The following is a 24,274-nucleotide window of genomic DNA, read 5'->3' as shown; positions in this document are numbered from 1 at the left end:
TTATGGGAAATTTATCGCAGCTGTTCGCGTCTTACGTCGGCCTTCGATGGTCATAGCTCGAAAACCGTAAGAGATATCAAAATGTGCCGAGGGTCATTTGGAGCCGACAAAATTATCTACGTTTTAAAGTTTGAATGAAGTCTCTAGGAGAAACTATGGCGAAGCAGCGGACAATTGAAAAAGGCTGCAATGTGAGAAAACGGCAGATATCAGAGGCAGTCAGTCCCTGATTAATGAATTGCTCTCAGCTGTGTTTCTGTGGCTTTCTCCTTGTCTGTCTCTGTTGATCACCTCAGCTGTCTGTGTCTGCTTCTCTCCTCTGCTTCATGTCTCTGTTAACATGAATTAATGAACTGAATCAATAAACATGAATGGAGCTAATGCTAACGGAGCTAATAGAGCTAACACTAATGGAGCGAACAGCTAACGGTGCGAATAGAGCTAACGGCGCTAACGCAACCAGAGCTAACTGTGCTAACAGAGCTAATAGAGCTAGCGGCGTTAACAAGGGGGCGGGGGGATGGGGTTTTCATTATGCATTTGTCTGTGTGTGTGTGTTTATGTATCTGTCGTTGTGTGTGACTGCGTATGTGTGTGTCTTCGTCTGTTTCTGTGGCTTTCTCCTTGTCTGTCTCTGTTGATCACCTCAGCTGTCTGTGTCTGCTTCTCTCCTCTGCTTCATGTCTCTGTTAACATGAATTAATGAACTGAATCAATAAACATGAATGGAGCTAATGCTAACGGAGCTAACAGAGCTAACACTAACTGAGCTAACAGCTAAAGGTGCGAATATAGCTAACGGCGCTAGCGCTAACAGAGCTAACTGTGCTAAAAGAGCTAACAGAGCTAACGGCGTTAACAAGGGGGCGGGGGGATGGGGTTTTCATTATGCATTTGTCTGTGTGTGTGTGTTTATGTATCTGTCATTGTGTGTGACTGCGTATGTGTGTGTCTTCGTCTGTTTGTGTGTGTGTGTCTGCTTGAACTACACAAGCAGCCCAACCTGCTCCTACATGGAGATGTGTCTGGTATATGTGTGTCTGAATGTGTGTGTGTGTGTGTGTTTGTTTGTGTGCGTGTGTAACTTCTGCCCCACCTGCTGATAATTACCTCTCTACCTCTCCCACTTTTTACCTGTTCCTGTTCAGTTTTGACGTGCTTGTTTTTAATCACTTTTTAGCTGTTGGTTAGCCCTGCTTGTGTGTGTGTTTGTGTGACTACTTTCTCAACCTTTTTGGCAAAGCGCTTGGTGAAGCTGAGTTTAACTGTTTGTTGGATGGAGATTGTTTTCAAACAATGCCCTTGTTTTGACTGAGCTCGTTAAGATAATCATTCTCAGGCTTGTTGTCCTGCAGATGTGTGTGCGTGGGTTATTGACCGGTGTGTGTGTAAATGACAGTTGCACCTGTTAAACTCCTCCCTTGAAAAGCGGCTTTTTCGCTGTCGGTTTCTTCCGAACAACTTGCGATTGTGTCAAAACCGTAGCTGCTATCAAAAAACCGATTACACTGTGAGATGCGGACAAGTCTGGGCCAGATGTACGTGTGTTTTATGTCCAGATATTCTTTAGAAAAATGACAAAATGGTCGACTTAAAAAGACTCTGCGACTCAGAGAACAGGAGTTTGTATTGTATGCAGTGAGATTTGGGTTCGGCGAACCTCCTGAACTAAATCCTCTGGTGAGAGAACCGTACCTCGTATCAGAGTGTACTATAGATCATCGGACTCCCGAGAACTTCCTGAGTCCGGCCATCTCCTCGTTTTATTCCTGACACAACAACTTTTCGTTTTATGGCGATCTAAAGACAGGAGGCATTTCTGCTTTGCTCACAAAACAGCTCTGAATTTTAACATGGGACTTAATGGGAGAACAGGAGGGCGCTGGCTGCACAAAACGTCTCACTATTTAAATTCAGTAAGTCTCTCGGCTTTTTCGAGGACATCACACGAAAGAGGACAAGTTTGTCTACAAACTGAGCCCAAAATTATGCGTGTAGAGTGTAATTTGTGGCCGTAGCGACGAGAAAACGAGAAGATTTTCAGATCGTTTTTAGACTCTGTGCCACTCTAGCACGCACTCTAGCACGAACATTCCGCGCAATACACACCCATTATAATCTCAAAATTTCCCGCCAAACGATCACTGTCATTGAACAGTGACTGATCAAAAACTATAGGACCAATCAAAATGTGGATGAATACACCAATAGACCAGACTTGGGTCTACATTTTAAAGTTGAAATGAAGTCTCTCGGTGAATGTATGCCTGAGCTACAGATGTTTGAAAAACTCCAATTTCAATCTTGTTTTTTTCGCCCGTCCCATTCATTTCTTATGGGAAATTTATCGCAGTTTTTCGCGTCTTACGACGCGAAAAACTGCGATAAATTTGAGAAAAGTAATAGCACACCGATCCCGAACAATACGCACGTTTTGATATATAATTTGCGAGGGTTTTCTCAAAGCTGTGGGACGAGTTTGAGGACGAAAACTTGGAGGAAGATGAAAAATAATAACTAGAAAATTCCCCCTGGGAAATTTTGAAAGGGACACGGGGTGTGTTCGAGCCGACAAAATTATCTACGTTTTAAAGTTTGAATGAAGTCTCTAGGACAAAGTATGGCCGAGCAGCGGACAATTGAAAAAGGCTGAAATTTGAGGAAATTTCCCCATTCATTTCTTATGGGAAATTTATCGCAGTTGTTTGCGTCTTACGTCGGCCTTCGATGGTCATAGCTCGAAAACCGTAAGAGATATCAAAATGTGCCGAGGGTCATTTTGAGCCGACAAAATTATCTACGTTTTAAAGTTTGAATGAAGTCTCTAGGAGAAACTATGGCGAAGCAGCGGACAATTGAAAAAGGCTGCAATTTGAGAAAACAGCAGATATCAGAGGTAGTCAGTCCCTGATTAATGAACTGGTCCCAGCTGTGTTTCTGTGGCTTTCTCCTTGTCTGTCTCTGTTGATCACCTCAGCTGTCTGTGTCTGCTTCTCTCCTCTGCTTCATGTCTCTGTTAACATGAATTAATGAACTGAATCAATAAACATGAATGGAGCTAATGCTAACGGAGCTAACAGAGCTAACACTAACGGAGCTAACAGCGCGAATACAGCTAACAGCTCTAACGCTAACAGAGCTAACTGTGCTAACAGAGCTAATAGAGCTAACGGCGTTAACAAGGGGGCGGGGGGATGGGGTTTTCATTATGCATTTGTCTGTGTGTGTGTGTTTATGTATCTGTCGTTGTGTGTGACTGCGTATGTGTGTGTCTTCGTCTGTTTCTGTGGCTTTCTCCTTGTCTGTCTCTGTTGATCACCTCAGCTGTCTGTGTCTGCTTCTCTCCTCTGCTTCATGTCTCTGTTAACATGAATTAATGAACTGAATCAATAAGCATGAATGGAGTTAATGCTAACAGAGCTAACAGAGCTAACACTAACGGAGCTAACACTAACGGAGCTAACACTAACGGAGCTAACAGCTAACGGCGCGAATAGAGCTAACGGCGCTAACGCTAACAGAGCTAACTGTGCTAACAGAGCTAACAGAGCTAACGGCGTTAACAAGGGGGCGGGGGGATGGGGTTTTCATTATGCATTTGTCTGTGTGTGTGTGTTTATGTATCTGTCGTTGTGTGTGACTGCGTATGTGTGTGTCTTCGTCTGTTTGTGTGTGTGTGTCTGCTTGAACTACACAAGCAGCCCAACCAGCTCCTACATGGAGATGTGTCTGGTATATGTGTGTCTGAATGTGTGTGTGTGTTTGTTTGTGTGCGTGTGTAACTTCTGCCCCACCTGCTGATAATTACCTCTCTACCTCTCCCACTTTTTACCTGTTCCTGTTCAGTTTTGACGTGCTTGTTTTTAATCACTTTTTAGCTGTTGGTTAGCCCTGCTTGTGTGTGTGTTTGTGTGACTACTGTCTCAACCTTTTTGGCAAAGCGCTTGGTGAAGCTGAGTTTAACTGTTTGTTGGACGGAGATTGTTTTCAAACAATGCCCTTGTTTTGACTGAGCTCGTTAAGATAATCATTCTCAGGCTTGTTGTCCTGCAGATGTGTGTGCGTGGGTTATTGACCGGTGTGTGTGTAAATGACAGTTACACCTGTTAACTGAAAAGCGGCTTTTTCGGTGTCGGTTTCTTCCGAACAACTTGCGATTGTGTCAAAACCGTAGCTGCTATCAAAAAACCGATTACACTGTGAGATGCGGACAAGTCTGGGCCAGATGTACGTGTGTTTTATGTCCAGATATTCTTTAGAAAAATGACAAAATGGTCGACTTAAAAAGACTCTGCGACTCAGAGAACAGGAGTTTGTATTGTATGCAGTGAGATTTGGGTTCGGCGAACCTCCTGAACTAAATCCTCTGGTGAGAGAACCGTACCTCGTATCAGAGTGTACTATAGATCATCGGACTCCCGAGAACTTCCTGAGTCCGGCCATCTCCTCGTTTTATTCCTGACACAACAACTTTTCGTTTTATGGCGATCTAAAGACAGGAGGCATTTCTGCTTTGCTCACAAAACAGCTCTGAATTTTAACATGGGACTTAATGGGAGAACAGGAGGGCGCTGGCTGCACAAAACGTCTCACTATTTAAATTCAGTAAGTCTCTCGGCTTTTTCGAGGACATCACACGAAAGAGGACAAGTTTGTCTACAAAATGAGCCCAAAATTATGCGTGTAGAGTGTAATTTGTGGCCGTAGCGACGAGAAAAAGAGAAGATTTTCAGATCGTTTTTAGACTCTGTGCCACTCTAGCACGCACTCTAGCACGAACATTCCGCGCAATACACACCCATTATAATCTCAAAATTTCCCGCCAAACGATCACTGTCATTGAACAGTGACTGATCAAAAACTATAGGACCAATCAAAATGTGGATGAACACACCAATAGACCAGACTTGGGTCTACATTTTAAAGTTGAAATGAAGTCTCTCGGTGAATGTATGCCTGAGCTACAGATGTTTGAAAAACTCCAATTTCAATCTTGTTTTTTTCGCCCGTCCCATTCATTTCTTATGGGAAATTTATCGCAGTTTTTCGCGTCTTACGACGCGAAAAACTGCGATAAATTTGAGAAAAGTAATAGCACACCGATCCCGAACAATACGCACGTTTTGATATATAATTTGCGAGGGTTTTCTCAAAGCTGTGGGACGAGTTTGAGGACGAAAACTTGGAGGAAGATGAAAAATAATAAGAAGAAGAAGAAGAAGAAGAAACGCGCGGGATAGTAATAAGTGACTCGGGGCTACGCCCCGAGTCACTGGCTCCTGCAGCTATGAAATAGCTGTAGGAGCCAGTGACTCGGGACGTTGCCCCGTGTCCCTAACTAGAAAATTCCCTCTGGGAAATTTTGAAAGGGACACGGGGTGTGTTGGAGCCGACAAAATTATCTACGTTTTAAAGTTTGAATGAAGTCTCTAGGACAAAGTATGGCCGAGCAGCGGACAATTGAAAAAGGCTGAAATTTGAGGAAATTTCCCCATTCATTTCTTATGGGAAATTTATCGCAGTTGTTTGCGTCTTACGTCGGCCTTCGATGGTCATAGCTCGAAAACCGTAAGAGATATCAAAATGTGCCGAGGGTCATTTTGAGCCGACAAAATTATCTACGTTTTAAAGTTTGAATGAAGTCTCTAGGAGAAACTATGGCGAAGCAGCGGACAATTGAAAAAGGCTGCAAATTGAGAAAACGGCAGATATCAGAGGTAGTCAGTCCCTGATTAATGAATTGCTCTCAGCTGTGTTTCTGTGGCTTTCTCCTTGTCTGTCTCTGTTGATCACCTCAGCTGTCTGTGTCTGCTTCTCTCCTCTGCTTCATGTCTCTGTTAACATGAATTAATGAACTGAATCAATAAACATGAATGGAGCTAATGCTAACGGAGCTAACAGAGCTAACACTAACTGAGCTAACAGCTAAAGGTGCGAATATAGCTAACGGCGCTAGCGCTAACAGAGCTAACTGTGCTAACAGAGCTAACAGAGCTAACGGCGTTAACAAGGGGGCGGGGGGATGGGGTTTTCATTATGCATTTGTCTGTGTGTGTGTGTTTATGTATCTGTCATTGTGTGTGACTGCGTATGTGTGTGTCTTCGTCTGTTTGTGTGTGTGTGTCTGCTTGAACTACACAAGCAGCCCAACCAGCTCCTACATGGAGATGTGTCTGGTATATGTGTGTCTGAATGTGTGTGTGTGTGTGTGTTTGTTTGTGTGCGTGTGTAACTTCTGCCCCACCTGCTGATAATTACCTCTCTACCTCTCCCACTTTTTACCTGTTCCTGTTCAGTTTTGACGTGCTTGTTTTTAATCACTTTTTAGCTGTTGGTTAGCCCTGCTTGTGTGTGTGTTTGTGTGACTACTGTCTCAACCTTTTTGGCAAAGCGCTTGGTGAAGCTGAGTTTAACTGTTTGTTGGATGGAGATTGTTTTCAAACAATGCCCTTGTTTTGACTGAGCTCGTTAAGATAATCATTCTCAGGCTTGTTGTCCTGCAGATGTGTGTGCGTGGGTTATTGACCGGTGTGTGTGTAAATGACAGTTGCACCTGTTAAACTCTTCCCTTGAAAAGCGGCTTTTTCGCTGTCGGTTTCTTCCGAACAACTTGCGATTGTGTCAAAACCGTAGCTGCTATCAAAAAAACGATTACACTGTGAGATGCGGACAAGTCTGGGCCAGATGTACGTGTGTTTTATGTCCAGATATTCTTTAGAAAAATGACAAAATGGTCGACTTAAAAAGACTCTGCGACTCAGAGAACAGGAGTTTGTATTGTATGCAGTGAGATTTGGGTTCGGCGAACCTCCTGAACTAAATCCTCTGGTGAGAGAACCGTACCTCGTATCAGAGTGTACTATAGATCATCGGACTCCCGAGAACTTCCTGAGTCCGGCCATCTCCTCGTTTTATTCCTGACACAACAACTTTTCGTTTTATGGCGATCTAAAGACAGGAGGCATTTCTGCTTTGCTCACAAAACAGCTCTGAATTTTAACATGGGACTTAATGGGAGAACAGGAGGGCGCTGGCTGCACAAAACGTCTCACTATTTAAATTCAGTAAGTCTCTCGGCTTTTTCGAGGACATCACACGAAAGAGGACAAGTTTGTCTACAAAATGAGCCCAAAATTATGCGTGTAGAGTGTAATTTGTGGCCGTAGCGACGAGAAAAAGAGAAGATTTTCAGATCGTTTTTAGACTCTGTGCCACTCTAGCACGCACTCTAGCACGAACATTCCGCGCAATACACACCCATTATAATCTCAAAATTTCCCGCCAAACGATCACTGTCATTGAACAGTGACTGATCAAAAACTATAGGACCAATCAAAATGTGGATGAACACACCAATAGACCAGACTTGGGTCTACATTTTAAAGTTGAAATGAAGTCTCTCGGTGAATGTATGCCTGAGCTACAGATGTTTGAAAAACTCCAATTTCAATCTTGTTTTTTTCACCGGTCCCATTCATTTCTTATGGGAAATTTATCGCAGTTTTTCGCGTCTTACGACGCGAAAAACTGCGATAAATTTGAGAAAAGTAATAGCACACCGATCCCGAACAATACGCACGTTTTGATATATAATTTGCGAGGGTTTTCTCAAAGCTGCGGGGCGAGTTTGAGGACGAAAACTTGGAGGAAGATGAAAAATAATAATAATAAGAAGAAGAAGAAACGCGCGGGATAGTAATAAGTGACTCGGGACGTTGCCCCGTGTCCCTAATAAGAAGAAGAAGAAGAAACGCGCGGGATAGTAATAAGTGACTCGGGGCTACGCCCCGAGTCACTGGCTCCTGCAGCTATTTCATAGCTGTAGGAGCCAGTGACTCGGGACGTTGCCCCGTGTCCCTAATAAGAAGAAGAAGAAGAAGAAGAAACGCGCGGGATAGTAATAAGTGACTCGGGGCTACGCCCCGAGTCACTGGCTCCTGCAGCTATGAAATAGCTGTAGGAGCCAGTGACTCGGGACGTTGCCCCGTGTCCCTAATAACTAGAAAATTCCCCCTGGGAAATTTTGAAAGGGACACGGGGTGTGTTTGAGCCGACAAAATTATCTACGTTTTAAAGTTTGAATGAAGTCTCTAGGACAAAGTATGGCCGAGCAGCGGACAATTGAAAAAGGCTGAAATTTGAGGAAATTTCCCCATTCATTTCTTATGGGAAATTTATCGCAGTTGTTTGCGTCTTACGTCGGCCTTCGATGGTCATAGCTCGAAAACCGTAAGAGATATCAAAATGTGCCGAGGGTCATTTTGAGCCGACAAAATTATCTACGTTTTAAAGTTTGAATGAAGTCTCTAGGAGAAACTATGGCGAAGCAGCGGACAATTGAAAAAGGCTGCAATTTGAGAAAACAGCAGATATCAGAGGTAGTCAGTCCCTGATTAATGAACTGGTCCCAGCTGTGTTTCTGTGGCTTTCTCCTTGTCTGTCTCTGTTGATCACCTCAGCTGTCTGTGTCTGCTTCTCTCCTCTGCTTCATGTCTCTGTTAACATGAATTAATGAACTGAATCAATAAACATGAATGGAGCTAATGCTAACGGAGCTAACAGAGCTAACACTAACTGAGCTAACAGCTAAAGGTGCGAATATAGCTAACGGCGCTAACGCTAACAGAGCTAACTGTGCTAACAGAGCTAACAGAGCTAACGGCGTTAACAAGGGGGCGGGGGGATGGGTTTTTCATTATGCATTTGTCTGTGTGTGTGTGTTTATGTATCTGTCGTTGTGTGTGACTGCGTATGTGTGTGTCTTCGTCTGTTTGTGTGTGTGTGTCTGCTTGAACTACACAAGCAGCCCAACCAGCTCCTACATGGAGATGTGTCTGGTATATGTGTGTCTGAATGTGTGTGTGTGTGTGTGTTTGTTTGTGTGCGTGTGTAACTTCTGCCCCACCTGCTGATAATTACCTCTCTACCTCTCCCACTTTTTACCTGTTCCTGTTCAGTTTTGACGTGCTTGTTTTAATCACTTTTTAGCTGTTGGTTAGCCCTGCTTGTGTGTGTGTTTGTGTGACTACTTTCTCAACCTTTTTGGCAAAGCGCTTGGTGAAGCTGAGTTTAACTGTTTGTTGGATGGAGATTGTTTTCAAACAATGCCCTTGTTTTGACTGAGCTCGTTAAGATAATCATTCTCAGGCTTGTTGTCCTGCAGATGTGTGTGTGTGGGTTATTGACCGGTGTGTGTGTAAATGACAGTTGCACCTGTTAAACTCCTCCCTTGAAAAGCGGCTTTTTCGCTGTCGGTTTCTTCCGAACAACTTGCGATTGTGTCAAAACCGTAGCTGCTATCAAAAAACCGATTACACTGTGAGATGCGGACAAGTCTGGGCCAGATGTACGTGTGTTTTATGTCCAGATATTCTTTAGAAAAATGACAAAATGGTCGACTTAAAAAGACTCTGCGACTCAGAGAACAGGAGTTTGTATTGTATGCAGTGAGATTTGGGTTCGGCGAACCTCCTGAACTAAATCCTCTGGTGAGAGAACCGTACCTCGTATCAGAGTGTACTATAGATCATCGGACTCCCGAGAACTTCCTGAGTCCGGCCATCTCCTCGTTTTATTCCTGACACAACAACTTTTCGTTTTATGGCGATCTAAAGACAGGAGGCATTTCTGCTTTGCTCACAAAACAGCTCTGAATTTTAACATGGGACTTAATGGGAGAACAGGAGGGCGCTGGCTGCACAAAACGTCTCACTATTTAAATTCAGTAAGTCTCTCGGCTTTTTCGAGGACATCACACGAAAGAGGACAAGTTTGTCTACAAAATGAGCCCAAAATTATGCGTGTAGAGTGTAATTTGTGGCCGTAGCGACGAGAAAACGAGAAGATTTTCAGATCGTTTTTAGACTCTGTGCCACTCTAGCACGCACTCTAGCACGAACATTCCGCGCAATACACACCCATTATAATCTCAAAATTTCCCGCCAAACGATCACTGTCATTGAACAGTGACTGATCAAAAACTATAGGACCAATCAAAATGTGGATGAACACACCAATAGACCAGACTTGGGTCTACATTTTAAAGTTGAAATGAAGTCTCTCGGTGAATGTATGCCTGAGCTACAGATGTTTGAAAAACTCCAATTTCAATCTTGTTTTTTTCGCCCGTCCCATTCATTTCTTATGGGAAATTTATCGCAGTTTTTCGCGTCTTACGACGCGAAAAACTGCGATAAATTTGAGAAAAGTAATAGCACACCGATCCCGATCAAACCGCACGTTTTGATATATAATTTGCAAGGGTTTTCTCAAAGCTGCGGGGTGAGTTTAGGGACGAAAATTTGGAGGATGATGAAAAATAATAACTAGAAAATTCCCCCTGGGAAATTTTGAAAGGGACACGGGGTGTGTTTGAGCCGACAAAATTATCTACGTTTTAAAGTTTGAATGAAGTCTCTAGGACAAAGTATGGCCGAGCAGCGGACAATTGAAAAAGGCTGAAATTTGAGGAAATTTCCCCATTCATTTCTTATGGGAAATTTATCGCAGTTGTTTGTGTCTTACGTCGGCCTTCGATGGTCATAGCTCGAAAACCGTAAGAGATATCAAAATGTGCCGAGGGTCATTTGGAGCCGACAAAATTATCTACGTTTTAAAGTAGAAAATTCCCCCTGGGAAATTTTGAAAGGGACACGGGGTGCGTTCGAGCCGACAAAATTATCTACGTTTTAAAGTTTGAATGAAGTCTCTAGGAGAAACTATGGCGAAGCAGCGGACAATTGAAAAAGGCTGCAATGTGAGAAAACGGCAGATATCAGAGGTAGTCAGTCCCTGATTAATGAATTGCTCTCAGCTGTGTTTCTGTGGCTTTCTCCTTGTCTGTCTCTGTTGATCACCTCAGCTGTCTGTGTCTGCTTCTCTCCTCTGCTTCATGTCTCTGTTAACATGAATTAATGAACTGAATCAATAAACATGAATGGAGCTAATGCTAACGGAGCTAACAGAGCTAACACTAATGGAGCGAACATCTAACAGTGCGAATAGAGCTATCGGCGCTAACGCAACCAGAGCTAACTGTGCTAACAGAGCTAATAGAGCTAGCGGCGTTAACAAGGGGGCGGGGGGATGGGGTTTTCATTATGCATTTGTCTGTGTGTGTGTGTTTATGTATCTGTCGTTGTGTGTGACTGCGTATGTGTGTGTCTTCATCTGTTTCTGTGGCTTTCTCCTTGTCTGTCTCTGTTGATCACCTCAGCTGTCTGTGTCTGCTTCTGTCCTCTGCTTCATGTCTCTGTTAACATGAATTAATGAACTGAATCAATAAGCATGAATGGAGTTAATGCTAACAGAGCTAACAGAGCTAACACTAACGGAGCTAACACTAACGGAGCTAACACTAACGGAGCTAACAGCTAACGGCGCGAATAGAGCTAACGGCGCTAACGCTAACAGAGCTAACTGTGCTAACAGAGCTAACAGAGCTAACGGCGTTAACAAGGGGCGGGGGGATGGGGTTTTCATTATGCATTTGTCTGTGTGTGTGTGTTTATGTATCTGTCATTGTGTGTGACTGCGTATGTGTGTGTCTTCGTCTGTTTGTGTGTGTGTGTCTGCTTGAACTACACAAGCAGCCAAACCAGCTCCAACATGGAGATGTGTATAGTATATATGTGTCTGAATGTGTGTGTGTGTGTGTGTGTGTGTGCCTGTGTAACTTCTGCATTTGTGTGACTACTGTCTCAACCTCTTTGGCAAAGAGCTTTGTGAAGCTGAGTTTAACTGCTTGTTGGACGGAGATTGTTTTCAAACAATGCCCTTGTTTTGACTGAGCTCGTTAAGATAATCACTCTCAGGCTTGTTGTCCTGCAGATGTGTGTGCGTGGGTTCTTGACCGGTGTGTGTGTAAATGACAGTTGCAACTGTTAAACTCTTCCCTTGAAAAGCGTCTTTTTCGCTGTCGGTTTCTTCCGAACAACTTGCGATTGTGTCAAAACCGTAGCTGCTATCAAAAAACCGATTACATTGTGAGATGCGGACAAGTCTGGGCCAGATGTACGTGTGTTTTATGTCCAGATATTCTTTAGAAAAATGACAAAATGGTCGACTTAAAAAGACTCTGCGACTCAGAGAACAGGAGTTTGTATTGTATGCAGTGAGATTTGGGTTCGGCGAACCTCCTGAACTAAATCCTCTGGTGAGAGAACCGTACCTCGTATCAGAGTGTACTATAGATCATCGGACTCCCGAGAACTTCCTGAGTCCGGCCATCTCCTCGTTTTATTCCTGACACAACAACTTTTCGTTTTATGGCGATGTAAAGACAGGAGGCATTTATGCTTTTCTCACAAAACAGCTCTGAATTTTTACATTGGAGTCAATGGGAGAGCTAGAGGGAGGTGGCTACACAAAAAGCCTCACTATTTAAATTCAGTAAGTCTCTCGGCTTTTTTGAGGACATCACATGAAAGAGGACAAGTTTGTCTACAAAAGATCCCAAAATTATGTGTCTCCTATTCACCGTTTGTATTTTACGGCAATTTTAGAAACACATTTCAGGCGATTTTTCACCGGCTGTCTCACTCTAACTTATGACATCACCCACTGTAGAGGGAGAGATTCTGAGCATTTTTGTGAGAAACTTGATGGTCTTCAGATGGTCATAGCTCGAAAACCGTAAGAGATATCAAAAAATGTGCCGGTATTAATTTTGAGCTGACAAATTTATCTACGTTTTAAACTTTGAATGAAGTCTCTAGGACAAAGTATGGCCGAGCTGCGGACAATTGAAAAAGGCTGAAATTTGAGGAAATTTCCCCATTCATTTCTTATGGGAAAGTCTTCGCAGTTGTTCGCGTCTTACGTCGGCCTTCGATGGTCATAGTTCGAAAACCGTAAGAGATATCAAAATGTGCCGAGGGTCATTTGGAGCCGACAAAATTATCTACGTTTTAAAGTTCAAATGAAGTCTCTCGGTGAATGTATGCCTGAGCTACAGACGTTTGAAAAACTCCAATTTCCATCTTTTTTTTTTCGCCCGTCCCATTCATTCTTATGGGAAATTTATCGCAGTTTTTCGCGTCTTACGACGCGAAAAACTGCGATAAATTTGAGAAAAGTAATAGCACACCGATCCTGATCAAACCGCACGTTTTGATATATAATTTGCAAGGGTTTTCTCAAAGCTGCGGGGCGAGTTCAGGGACAAAAATTTGGAGGATGATGAAAAATAATAACTAGAAAATTCCCCCTGGGAAATTTTGAAAGGGACACGGGGTGTGTTGGAGCCGACAAAATTATCTACGTTTTAAAGTTTGAATGAAGTCTCTAGGACAAAGTATGGCCGAGCAGCGGACAATTGAAAAAGGCTGAAATTTGAGGAAATTTCCCCATTCATTTCTTATGGGAAATTTATCGCAGTTGTTTGTGTCTTACGTCGGCCTTCGATGGTCATAGCTCGAAAACCGTAAGAGATATCAAAATGTGCCGAGGGTCATTTGGAGCCGACAAAATTATCTACGTTTTAAAGTAGAAAATTCCCCCTGGGAAATTTTGAAAGGGACACGGGGTGCGTTCGAGCCGACAAAATTATCTACGTTTTAAAGTTTGAATGAAGTCTCTAGGAGAAACTATGGCGAAGCAGCGGACAATTGAAAAAGGCTGCAATGTGAGAAAACGGCAGATATCAGAGGTAGTCAGTCCCTGATTAATGAATTGCTCTCAGCTGTGTTTCTGTGGCTTTCTCCTTGTCTGTCTCTGTTGATCACCTCAGCTGTCTGTGTCTGCTTCTCTCCTCTGCTTCATGTCTCTGTTAACATGAATTAATGAACTGAATCAATAAACATGAATGGAGCTAATGCTAACGGAGCTAACAGAGCTAACACTAATGGAGCGAACATCTAACAGTGCGAATAGAGCTATCGGCGCTAACGCAACCAGAGCTAACTGTGCTAACAGAGCTAATAGAGCTAGCGGCGTTAACAAGGGGGCGGGGGGATGGGGTTTTCATTATGCATTTGTCTGTGTGTGTGTGTTTATGTATCTGTCGTTGTGTGTGACTGCGTATGTGTGTGTCTTCATCTGTTTCTGTGGCTTTCTCCTTGTCTGTCTCTGTTGATCACCTCAGCTGTCTGTGTCTGCTTCTGTCCTCTGCTTCATGTCTCTGTTAACATGAATTAATGAACTGAATCAATAAGCATGAATGGAGTTAATGCTAACAGAGCTAACAGAGCTAACACTAACGGAGCTAACACTAACGGAGCTAACAGCTAACGGCGCGAATAGAGCTAACGGCGCTAACGCTAACAGAGCTAACTGTGCTAACAGAGCTAACAGAGCTAACGGCGTTAACAAGGGGCGGGGGGATGGGGTTTTCATTATGCATTTGTCTGTGTGTGTGTGTTTATGTATCTGTCATTGTGTGTGACTGCGTATGTGTGTGTCTTCGTCTGTTTGTGTGTGTGTGTCTGCTTGAACTACACAAGCAGCCAAACCAGCTCCAACATGGAGATGTGTATAGTATATATGTGTCTGAATGTGTGTGTGTGTGTGTGTGTGTGTGTGCCTGTGTAACTTCTGCATTTGTGTGACTACTGTCTCAACCTCTTTGGCAAAGAGCTTTGTGAAGCTGAGTTTAACTGCTTGTTGGACGGAGATTGTTTTCAAACAATGCCCTTGTTTTGACTGAGCTCGTTAAGATAATCACTCTCAGGCTTGTTGTCCTGCAGATGTGTGTGCGTGGGTTCTTGACCGGTGTGTGTGTAAATGACAGTTGCAACTGTTAAACTCTTCCCTTGAAAAGCGTCTTTTTCGCTGTCGGTTTCTTCCGAACAACTTGCGATTGTGTCAAAACCGTAGCTGCTATCAAAAAACCGATTACATTGTGAGATGCGGACAAGTCTGGGCCAGATGTACGTGTGTTTTATGTCCAGATATTCTTTAGAAAAATGACAAAATGGTCGACTTAAAAAGACTCTGCGACTCAGAGAACAGGAGTTTGTATTGTATGCAGTGAGATTTGGGTTCGGCGAACCTCCTGAACTAAATCCTCTGGTGAGAGAACCGTACCTCGTATCAGAGTGTACTATAGATCATCGGACTCCCGAGAACTTCCTGAGTCCGAATATCATCTCGTTTTATTCCTGAGACAACAACTTTTCGTTTTATGGCGATGTAAAGACAGGAGGCATTTATGCTTTTCTCACAAAACAGCTCTGAATTTTTACATTGGAGTCAATGGGAGAGCTAGAGGGAGGTGGCTACACAAAAAGCCTCACTATTTAAATTCAGTAAGTCTCTCGGCTTTTTCGAGGACATCACATGAAAGAGGACAAGTTTGTCTACAAAAGATCCCAAAATTATGTGTCTCCTATTCACCGTTTGTATTTTACGGCAATTTTAGAAACACATTTCAGGCGATTTTTCACCGGCTGTCTCACTCTAACTTATGACATCACCCACTGTAGAGGGAGAGATTCTGAGCATTTTTGTGAGAAACTTGATGATCTTCAGATGGTCATAGCTCGAAAACCGTAAGAGATATCAAAAAATGTGCCGGTATTAATTTTGAGCTGACAAATTTATCTACGTTTTAAACTTTGAATGAAGTCTCTAGGACAAAGTATGGCCGAGCTGCGGACAATTGAAAAAGGCTGAAATTTGAGGAAATTTCCCCATTCATTTCTTATGGGAAAGTCTTCGCAGTTGTTCGCGTCTTACGTCGGCCTTCGATGGTCATAGTTCGAAAACCGTAAGAGATATCAAAATGTGCCGAGGGTCATTTGGAGCCGACAAAATTATCTACGTTTTAAAGTTCAAATGAAGTCTCTCGGTGAATGTATGCCTGAGCTACAGACGTTTGAAAAACTCCAATTTCCATCTTTTTTTTTTCGCCCGTCCCATTCATTCTTATGGGAAATTTATCGCAGTTTTTCGCGTCTTACGACGCGAAAAACTGCGATAAATTTGAGAAAAGTAATAGCACACCGATCCTGATCAAACCGCACGTTTTGATATATAATTTGCAAGGGTTTTCTCAAAGCTGCGGGGCGAGTTCAGGGACAAAAATTTGGAGGATGATGAAAAATAATAACTAGAAAATTCCCCCTGGGAAATTTTGAAAGGGACACGGGGTGTGTTTGAGCTGACAAAATTATCTACGTTTTAAAGTTTGAATGAAGTCTCTAGGACAAAGTATGGCCGAGCAGCGGACAATTGAAAAAGGCTGAAATTTGAGGAAATTTCCCCATTCATTTCTTATGGGAAATTTATCGCAGTTGTTTGCGTCTTCCGTCGGCCTTCGATGGTCATAGCTCGAAAACCGTAAGAGATATCAAAATGTGCCGAGGGTCATTTTGAGCCGACAAAATTATCTACGTTTTAAAGTTTGAATGAAGTCTCTAGGAGAAACTATGGCGAAGCAGCGGACAATTGAAAAAGGCTGCAAATTGAGAAAACGGCAGATATCAGAGGTAGTCAGTCCCTGATTAATGAATTGCTCTCAGCTGTGTTTCTGTGGCTTTCTCCTTGTCTGTCTCTGTTGATCACCTCAGCTGTCTGTGTCTGCTTCTCTCCTCTGCTTCATGTCTCTGTTAACATGAATTAATGAACTGAATCAATAAACATGAATGGAGCTAATGCTAACGGAGCTAACAGAGCTAACACTAACTGAGCTAACAGCTAAAGGTGCGAATATAGCTAACGGCGCTAGCGCTAACAGAGCTAACTGTGCTAACAGAGCTAACAGAGCTAACGGCGTTAACAAGGGGGCGGGGGGATGGGGTTTTCATTATGCATTTGTCTGTGTGTGTGTGTTTATGTATCTGTCGTTGTGTGTGACTGCGTATGTGTGTGTCTTCGTCTGTTTGTGTGTGTGTGTCTGCTTGAACTACACAAGCAGCCCAACCAGCTCCTACATGGAGATGTGTCTGGTATATGTGTGTCTGAATGTGTGTGTGTGTGTGTGTTTGTTTGTGTGCGTGTGTAACTTCTGCCCCACCTGCTGATAATTACCTCTCTACCTCTCCCACTTTTTACCTGTTCCTGTTCAGTTTTGACGTGCTTGTTTTTAATCACTTTTTAGCTGTTGGTTAGCCCTGCTTGTGTGTGTGTTTGTGTGACTACTGTCTCAACCTTTTTGGCAAAGCGCTTGGTGAAGCTGAGTTTAACTGTTTGTTGGATGGAGATTGTTTTCAAACAATGCCCTTGTTTTGACTGAGCTCGTTAAGATAATCATTCTCAGGCTTGTTGTCCTGCAGATGTGTGTGCGTGGGTTATTGACCGGTGTGTGTGTAAATGACAGTTGCACCTGTTAAACTCTTCCCTTGAAAAGCGGCTTTTTCGCTGTCGGTTTCTTCCGAACAACTTGCGATTGTGTCAAAACCGTAGCTGCTATCAAAAAAACGATTACACTGTGAGATGCGGACAAGTCTGGGCCAGATGTACGTGTGTTTTATGTCCAGATATTCTTTAGAAAAATGACAAAATGGTCGACTTAAAAAGACTCTGCCACTCAGAGAACAGGAGTTTGTATTGTATGCAGTGAGATTTGGGTTCGGCGAACCTCCTGAACTAAATCCTCTGGTGAGAGAACCGTACCTCGTATCAGAGTGTACTATAGATCATCGGACTCCCGAGAACTTCCTGAGTCCGGCCATCTCCTCGTTTTATTCCTGACACAACAACTTTTCGTTTTATGGCGATCTAAAGACAGGAGGCATTTCTGCTTTGCTCACAAAACAGCTCTGAATTTTAACATGGGACTTAATGGGAGAACAGGAGGGCGCTGGCTGCACAAAACGTCTCACTATTTAAATTCAGTAAGTCTCTCGGCTTTTTCGAGGACATCACACGAAAGAGGACAAGTTTGTCTACAAAATGAGCCCAAAATTATGCGTGTAGAGTGTAATTTGTGGCCGTAGCGACGAGAAAAAGAGAAGATTTTCAGATCGTTTTTAGACTCTGTGCCACTCTAGCACGCACTCTAGCGCGAACATTCCGCGCAATACACACCCATTATAATCTCAAAATTTCCCGCCAAACGATCACTGTCATTGAACAGTGACTGATCAAAAACTATAGGACCAATCAAAATGTGGATGAACACACCAATAGACCAGACTTGGGTCTACATTTTAAAGTTGAAATGAAGTCTCTCGGTGAATGTATGCCTGAGCTACAGATGTTTGAAAAACTCCAATTTCAATCTTGTTTTTTTCACCGGTCCCATTCATTTCTTATGGGAAATTTATCGCAGTTTTTCGCGTCTTACGACGCGAAAAACTGCGATAAATTTGAGAAAAGTAATAGCACACCGATCCCGAACAATACGCACGTTTTGATATATAATTTGCGAGGGTTTTCTCAAAGCTGCGGGGCGAGTTTGAGGACGAAAACTTGGAGGAAGATGAAAAATAATAATAATAAGAAGAAGAAGAAACGCGCGGGATAGTAATAAGTGACTCGGGACGTTGCCCCGTGTCCCTAATAAGAAGAAGAAGAAGAAACGCGCGGGATAGTAATAAGTGACTCGGGGCTACGCCCCGAGTCACTGGCTCCTGCAGCTATTTCATAGCTGTAGGAGCCAGTGACTCGGGACGTTGCCCCGTGTCCCTAATAAGAAGAAGAAGAAGAAGAAGAAACGCGCGGGATAGTAATAAGTGACTCGGGGCTACGCCCCGAGTCACTGGCTCCTGCAGCTATGAAATAGCTGTAGGAGCCAGTGACTCGGGACGTTGCCCCGTGTCCCTAACTAGAAAATTCCCTCTGGGAAATTTTGAAAGGGACACGGGGTGTGTTGGAGCCGACAAAATTATCTACGTTTTAAAGTTTGAATGAAGTCTCTAGGACAAAGTATGGCCGAGCAGCGGACAATTGAAAAAGGCTGAAATTTGAGGAAATTTCCCCATTCATTTCTTATGGGAAATTTATCGCAGTTGTTTGCGTCTTACGTCGGCCTTCGATGGTCATAGCTCGAAAACCGTAAGAGATATCAAAATGTGCCGAGGGTCATTTTGAGCCGACAAAATTATCTACGTTTTAAAGTTTGAATGAAGTCTCTAGGAGAAACTATGGCGAAGCAGCGGACAATTGAAAAAGGCTGCAATGTGAGAAAACGGCAGATATCAGAGGTAGTCAGTCCCTGATTAATGAATTGCTCTCAGCTGTGTTTCTGTGGCTTTCTCCTTGTCTGTCTCTGTTGATCACCTCAGCTGTCTGTGTCTGCTTCTCTCCTCTGCTTCATGTCTCTGTTAACATGAATTAATGAACTGAATCAATAAACATGAATGGAGCTAATGCTAACGGAGCTAACAGAGCTAACACTAACGGAGCTAACAGCTAACGGTGCGAATAGAGCTAACGGCGCTAACGCTAACAGAGCTAACTGTGCTAACAGAGCTAATAGAGCTAACGGCGTTAACAAGGGGGCGGGGGGATGGGGTTTTCATTATGCATTTGTCTGTGTGTGTGTGTTTATGTATCTGTCATTGTGTGTGACTGCGTATGTGTGTGTCTTCGTCTGTTTGTGTGTGTGTGTCTGCTTGAACTACACAAGCAGCCCAATCTGCTCCTACATGGAGATGTGTATGGTATATGTGTGTCTGAATGTGTGTGTGTGTGTGTGTGTGTGTGCGTGCGTGTGTGCCTGTGTAACTTCTGCCCCACCTGCTGATAATTACCTCTGCACCTCTCCCACTGTTTACCTGTTCCTGTTCAGTTTTGACGTGCTGTTTTTAATCACTTTTTAGCTGTTGGTTAGCCCTTTTGTGTGTGTGTTTGTGTGACTACTGTCTCAACCTTTTTGCGAAACTGCTTTCTGAAGCTGAGTTTAACTGTTTGTTGGACGGAGATTGTTTTCAAACAATGCCCTTGTTTTGACTGAGCTCGTTAAGATAATCACTCTCAGGCTGGTTGTCCTGCAGATGTGTGTGCGTGGGTTATTGACCGGTGTGTGTGTAAATGACAGTTGCACCTGTTAAACTCTTCCCTTGAAAAGCGGCTTTTTCGCTGTCGGTTTCTTCCGAACAACTTGCGATTGTGTCAAAACCGTAGCTGCTATCAAAAAACCGATTACACTGTGAGATGCGGACAAGTCTGGGCCAGATGTACGTGTGTTTTATGTCCAGATATTCTTTAGAAAAATGACAAAATGGTCGACTTAAAAAGACTCTGCCACTCAGAGAACAGGAGTTTGTATTGTATGCAGTGAGATTTGGGTTCGGCGAACCTCCTGAACTAAATCCTCTGGTGAGAGAACCGTACCTCGTATCAGAGTGTACTATAGATCATCGGACTCCCGAGAACTTCCTGAGTCCGACCATCATCTCGTTTTATTCCTGACACAACAACTTTTCGTTTTATGGCGATCTAAAGACAGGAGGCATTTCTGCTTTGCTCACAAAACAGCTCTGAATTTTAACATGGGACTTAATGGGAGAACAGGAGGGCGCTGGCTGCACAAAACGTCTCACTATTTAAATTCAGTAAGTCTCTCGGCTTTTTCGAGGACATCACACGAAAGAGGACAAGTTTGTCTACAAACTGATCCCAAAATTATGCGTGTAGAGTGTAATTTGTGGCCGTAGCGACGAGAAAAAGAGAAGATTTTCAGATCGTTTTTAGACTCTGTGCCACTCTAGCACGCACTCTAGCACGAACATTCCGCGCAATACACACCCATTATAATCTCAAAATTTCCCGCCAAACGATCACTGTCATTGAACAGTGACTGATCAAAAACTATAGGACCAATCAAAATGTGGATGAACACACCAATAGACCAGACTTGGGTCTACATTTTAAAGTTGAAATGAAGTCTCTCGGTGAATGTATGCCTGAGCTACAGATGTTTGAAAAACTCCAATTTCAATCTTGTTTTTTTCGCCCGTCCCATTCATTTCTTATGGGAAATTTATCGCAGTTTTTCGCGTCTTACGACGCGAAAAACTGCGATAAATTTGAGAAAAGTAATAGCACACCGATCCCGAACAATACGCACGTTTTGATATATAATTTGCGAGGGTTTTCTCAAAGCTGCGGGGCGAGTTAAGGGACGAAAACTTGGAGGAAGATGAAAAATAATAACTAGAAAATTCCCCCTGGGAAATTTTGAAAGGGACACGGGGTGTGTTCGAGCCGACAAAATTATCTACGTTTTAAAGTTTGAATGAAGTCTCTAGGACAAAGTATGGCCGAGCAGCGGACAATTGAAAAAGGCTGAAATTTGAGGAAATTTCCCCATTCATTTCTTATGGGAAATTTATCGCAGCTGTTCGCGTCTTACGTCGGCCTTCGATGGTCATAGCTCGAAAACCGTAAGAGATATCAAAATGTGCCGAGGGTCATTTGGAGCCGACAAAATTATCTACGTTTTAAAGTTTGAATGAAGTCTCTAGGAGAAACTATGGCGAAGCAGCGGACAATTGAAAAAGGCTGCAATGTGAGAAAACGGCAGATATCAGAGGCAGTCAGTCCCTGATTAATGAATTGCTCTCAGCTGTGTTTCTGTGGCTTTCTCCTTGTCTGTCTCTGTTGATCACCTCAGCTGTCTGTGTCTGCTTCTCTCCTCTGCTTCATGTCTCTGTTAACATGAATTAATGAACTGAATCAATAAACATGAATGGAGCTAATGCTAACGGAGCTAACAGAGCTAACACTAATGGAGCGAACAGCTAACGGTGAGAATAGAGCTAACGGCGCTAACGCAACCAGAGCTAACTGTGCTAACAGAGCTAATAGAGCTAGCGGCGTTAACAAGGGGGCGGGGGGATGGGGTTTTCATTATGCATTTGTCTGTGTGTGTGTGTTTATGTATCTGTCGTTGTGTGTGACTGCGTATGTGTGTGTCTTCGTCTGTTTGTGTGTGTGTGTCTGCTTGAACTACACAAGCAGCCCAACCAGCTCCTACATGGAGATGTGTCTGGTATATGTGTGTCTGAATGTGTCTGTGTGTGTGTGTTTGTTTGTGTGCGTGTGTAACTTCTGCCCCACCTGCTGATAATTACCTCTCTACCTCTCCCACTTTTTACTTGTTCCTGTTCAGTTTTGACGTGCTTGTTTTTAATCACTTTTTAGCTGTTGGTTAGCCCTGCTTGTGTGTGTGTTTGTGTGACTACTGTCTCAACCTTTTTGGCAAAGCGCTTGGTGAAGCTGAGTTTAACTGTTTGTTGGATGGAGATTGTTTTCAAACAATGCCCTTGTTTTGACTGAGCTCGTTAAGATAATCATTCTCAGGCTTGTTGTCCTGCAGATGTGTGTGCGTGGGTTATTGACCGGTGTGTGTGTAAATGACAGTTGCACCTGTTAAACTCCTCCCTTGAAAAGCGGCTTTTTCGCTGTCGGTTTCTTCCGAACAACTTGCGATTGTGTCAAAACCGTAGCTGCTATCAAAAAACCGATTACACTGTGAGATGCGGACAAGTCTGGGCCAGATGTACGTGTGTTTTATGTCCAGATATTCTTTAGAAAAATGACAAAATGGTCGACTTAAAAAGACTCTGCGACTCAGAGAACAGGAGTTTGTATTGTATGCAGTGAGATTTGGGTTCGGCGAACCTCCCGAACTAAATCCTCTGGTGAGAGAACCGTACCTCGTATCAGAGTGTACTATAGATCATCGGACTCCCGAGAACTTCCTGAGTCCGGCCATCTCCTCGTTTTATTCCTGACACAACAACTTTTCGTTTTATGGCGATCTAAAGACAGGAGGCATTTCTGCTTTGCTCACAAAACAGCTCTGAATTTTAACATGGGACTTAATGGGAGAACAGGAGGGCGCTGGCTGCACAAAACGTCTCACTATTTAAATTCAGTAAGTCTCTCGGCTTTTTCGAGGACATCACACGAAAGAGGACAAGTTTGTCTACAAAATGAGCCCAAAATTATGCGTGTAGAGTGTAATTTGTGGCCGTAGCGACGAGAAAAAGAGAAGATTTTCAGATCGTTTTTAGACTCTGTGCCACTCTAGCACGCACTCTAGCACGAACATTCCGCGCAATACACACCCATTATAATCTCAAAATTTCCCGCCAAACGATCACTGTCATTGAACAGTGACTGATCAAAAACTATAGGACCAATCAAAATGTGGATGAACACACCAATAGACCAGACTTGGGTCTACATTTTAAAGTTGAAATGAAGTCTCTCGGTGAATGTATGCCTGAGCTACAGATGTTTGAAAAACTCCAATTTCAATCTTGTTTTTTTCGCCCGTCCCATTCATTTCTTATGGGAAATTTATCGCAGTTTTTCGCGTCTTACGACGCGAAAAACTGCGATAAATTTGAGAAAAGTAATAGCACACCGATCCCGAACAATACGCACGTTTTGATATATAATTTGCGAGGGTTTTCTCAAAGCTGCGGGGCGAGTTAAGGGACGAAAACTTGGAGGAAGATGAAAAATAATAATAAGAAGAAGAAGAAGAAACGCGCGGGATAGTAATAAGTGACTCGGGGCTACGCCCCGAGTCACTGGCTCCTGCAGCTATTTCATAGCTGTAGGAGCCAGTGACTCGGGACGTTGCCCCGTGTCCCTAATAATAAGAAGAAGAAGAAACGCGCGGGATAGTAATAAGTGACTCGGGGCGTAGCCCCGAGTCACTGGCTCCTGCAGCTATTTCATAGCTGTAGGAGCCAGTGACTCGGGACGTTGCCCCGTGTCCCTAATAAGAAGAAGAAGAAACGCGCGGGATAGTAATAAGTGACTCGGGGCTACGCCCCGAGTCACTGGCTCCTGCAGCTATGAAATAGCTGTAGGAGCCAGTGACTCGGGACGTTGCCCCGTGTCCCTAATAATAAGAAGAAACGCGCGGGATAGTAATAAGTGACTCGGGGCTACGCCCCGAGTCACTGGCTCCTGCAGCTATGAAATAGCTGTAGGAGCCAGTGACTCGGGACGTTGCCCCGTGTCCCTAATTATTATATTTATCGAAAATGCACAAAAAGTGACATTATTGAAATTGTATAAAAACACATTCCACTAATTCTAACATCTTATTAGCAAAATACACCCTACCAATGGGATTGATTTTTCACAGTTTCTCCTTTTTGCTGTTTCCCTGACAGACTCACCCATGGCAGGTAGGTGGTTGTGGATCAGAGGTAAAAGACAGGTCTGGAAAGACAGAAAAAAAGTGGACTTGAAACAGCCCACCAAGAACAACATCTCCGGCCTTGTGCATCCCATTTAGATGAAACTGCCCCAGTAGCTGGCAGGTGGAGGACGAAAGAGGGGTGGACACAGCAGAAGAAAAGTAGCAATACAACAATATGAAATACATCAGCATGTGCATGTTGAGCTCTAAAAATGCCCACAT

General features: G+C 43.4%; 1 protein-coding gene across 1 annotated transcript in view; it reads right to left on the bottom strand.

Moving 5' to 3' along the window:
* LOC121609095 (extracellular calcium-sensing receptor-like) overlaps nt 1-24,274 on the bottom strand; it is a 30,535-nt gene extending 6,261 nt beyond the window's left edge. Inside the window, exon 1 of the mRNA XM_041940641.1 lies at nt 24,030-24,274. Coding sequence (XP_041796575.1) covers nt 24,030-24,274 — 245 coding nt within the window. The remainder of the gene's footprint in view (nt 1-24,029) is intronic.

Source organism: Chelmon rostratus, chromosome 7, assembly GCF_017976325.1.
Source record: "Chelmon rostratus isolate fCheRos1 chromosome 7, fCheRos1.pri, whole genome shotgun sequence".
In the NCBI taxonomy this organism is placed as follows: Eukaryota; Metazoa; Chordata; class Actinopteri; order Chaetodontiformes; family Chaetodontidae; genus Chelmon; species Chelmon rostratus.
Note: the sequence above shows the minus strand (reverse complement) of the source record. Positions and strands in the feature narration are given on the sequence as shown.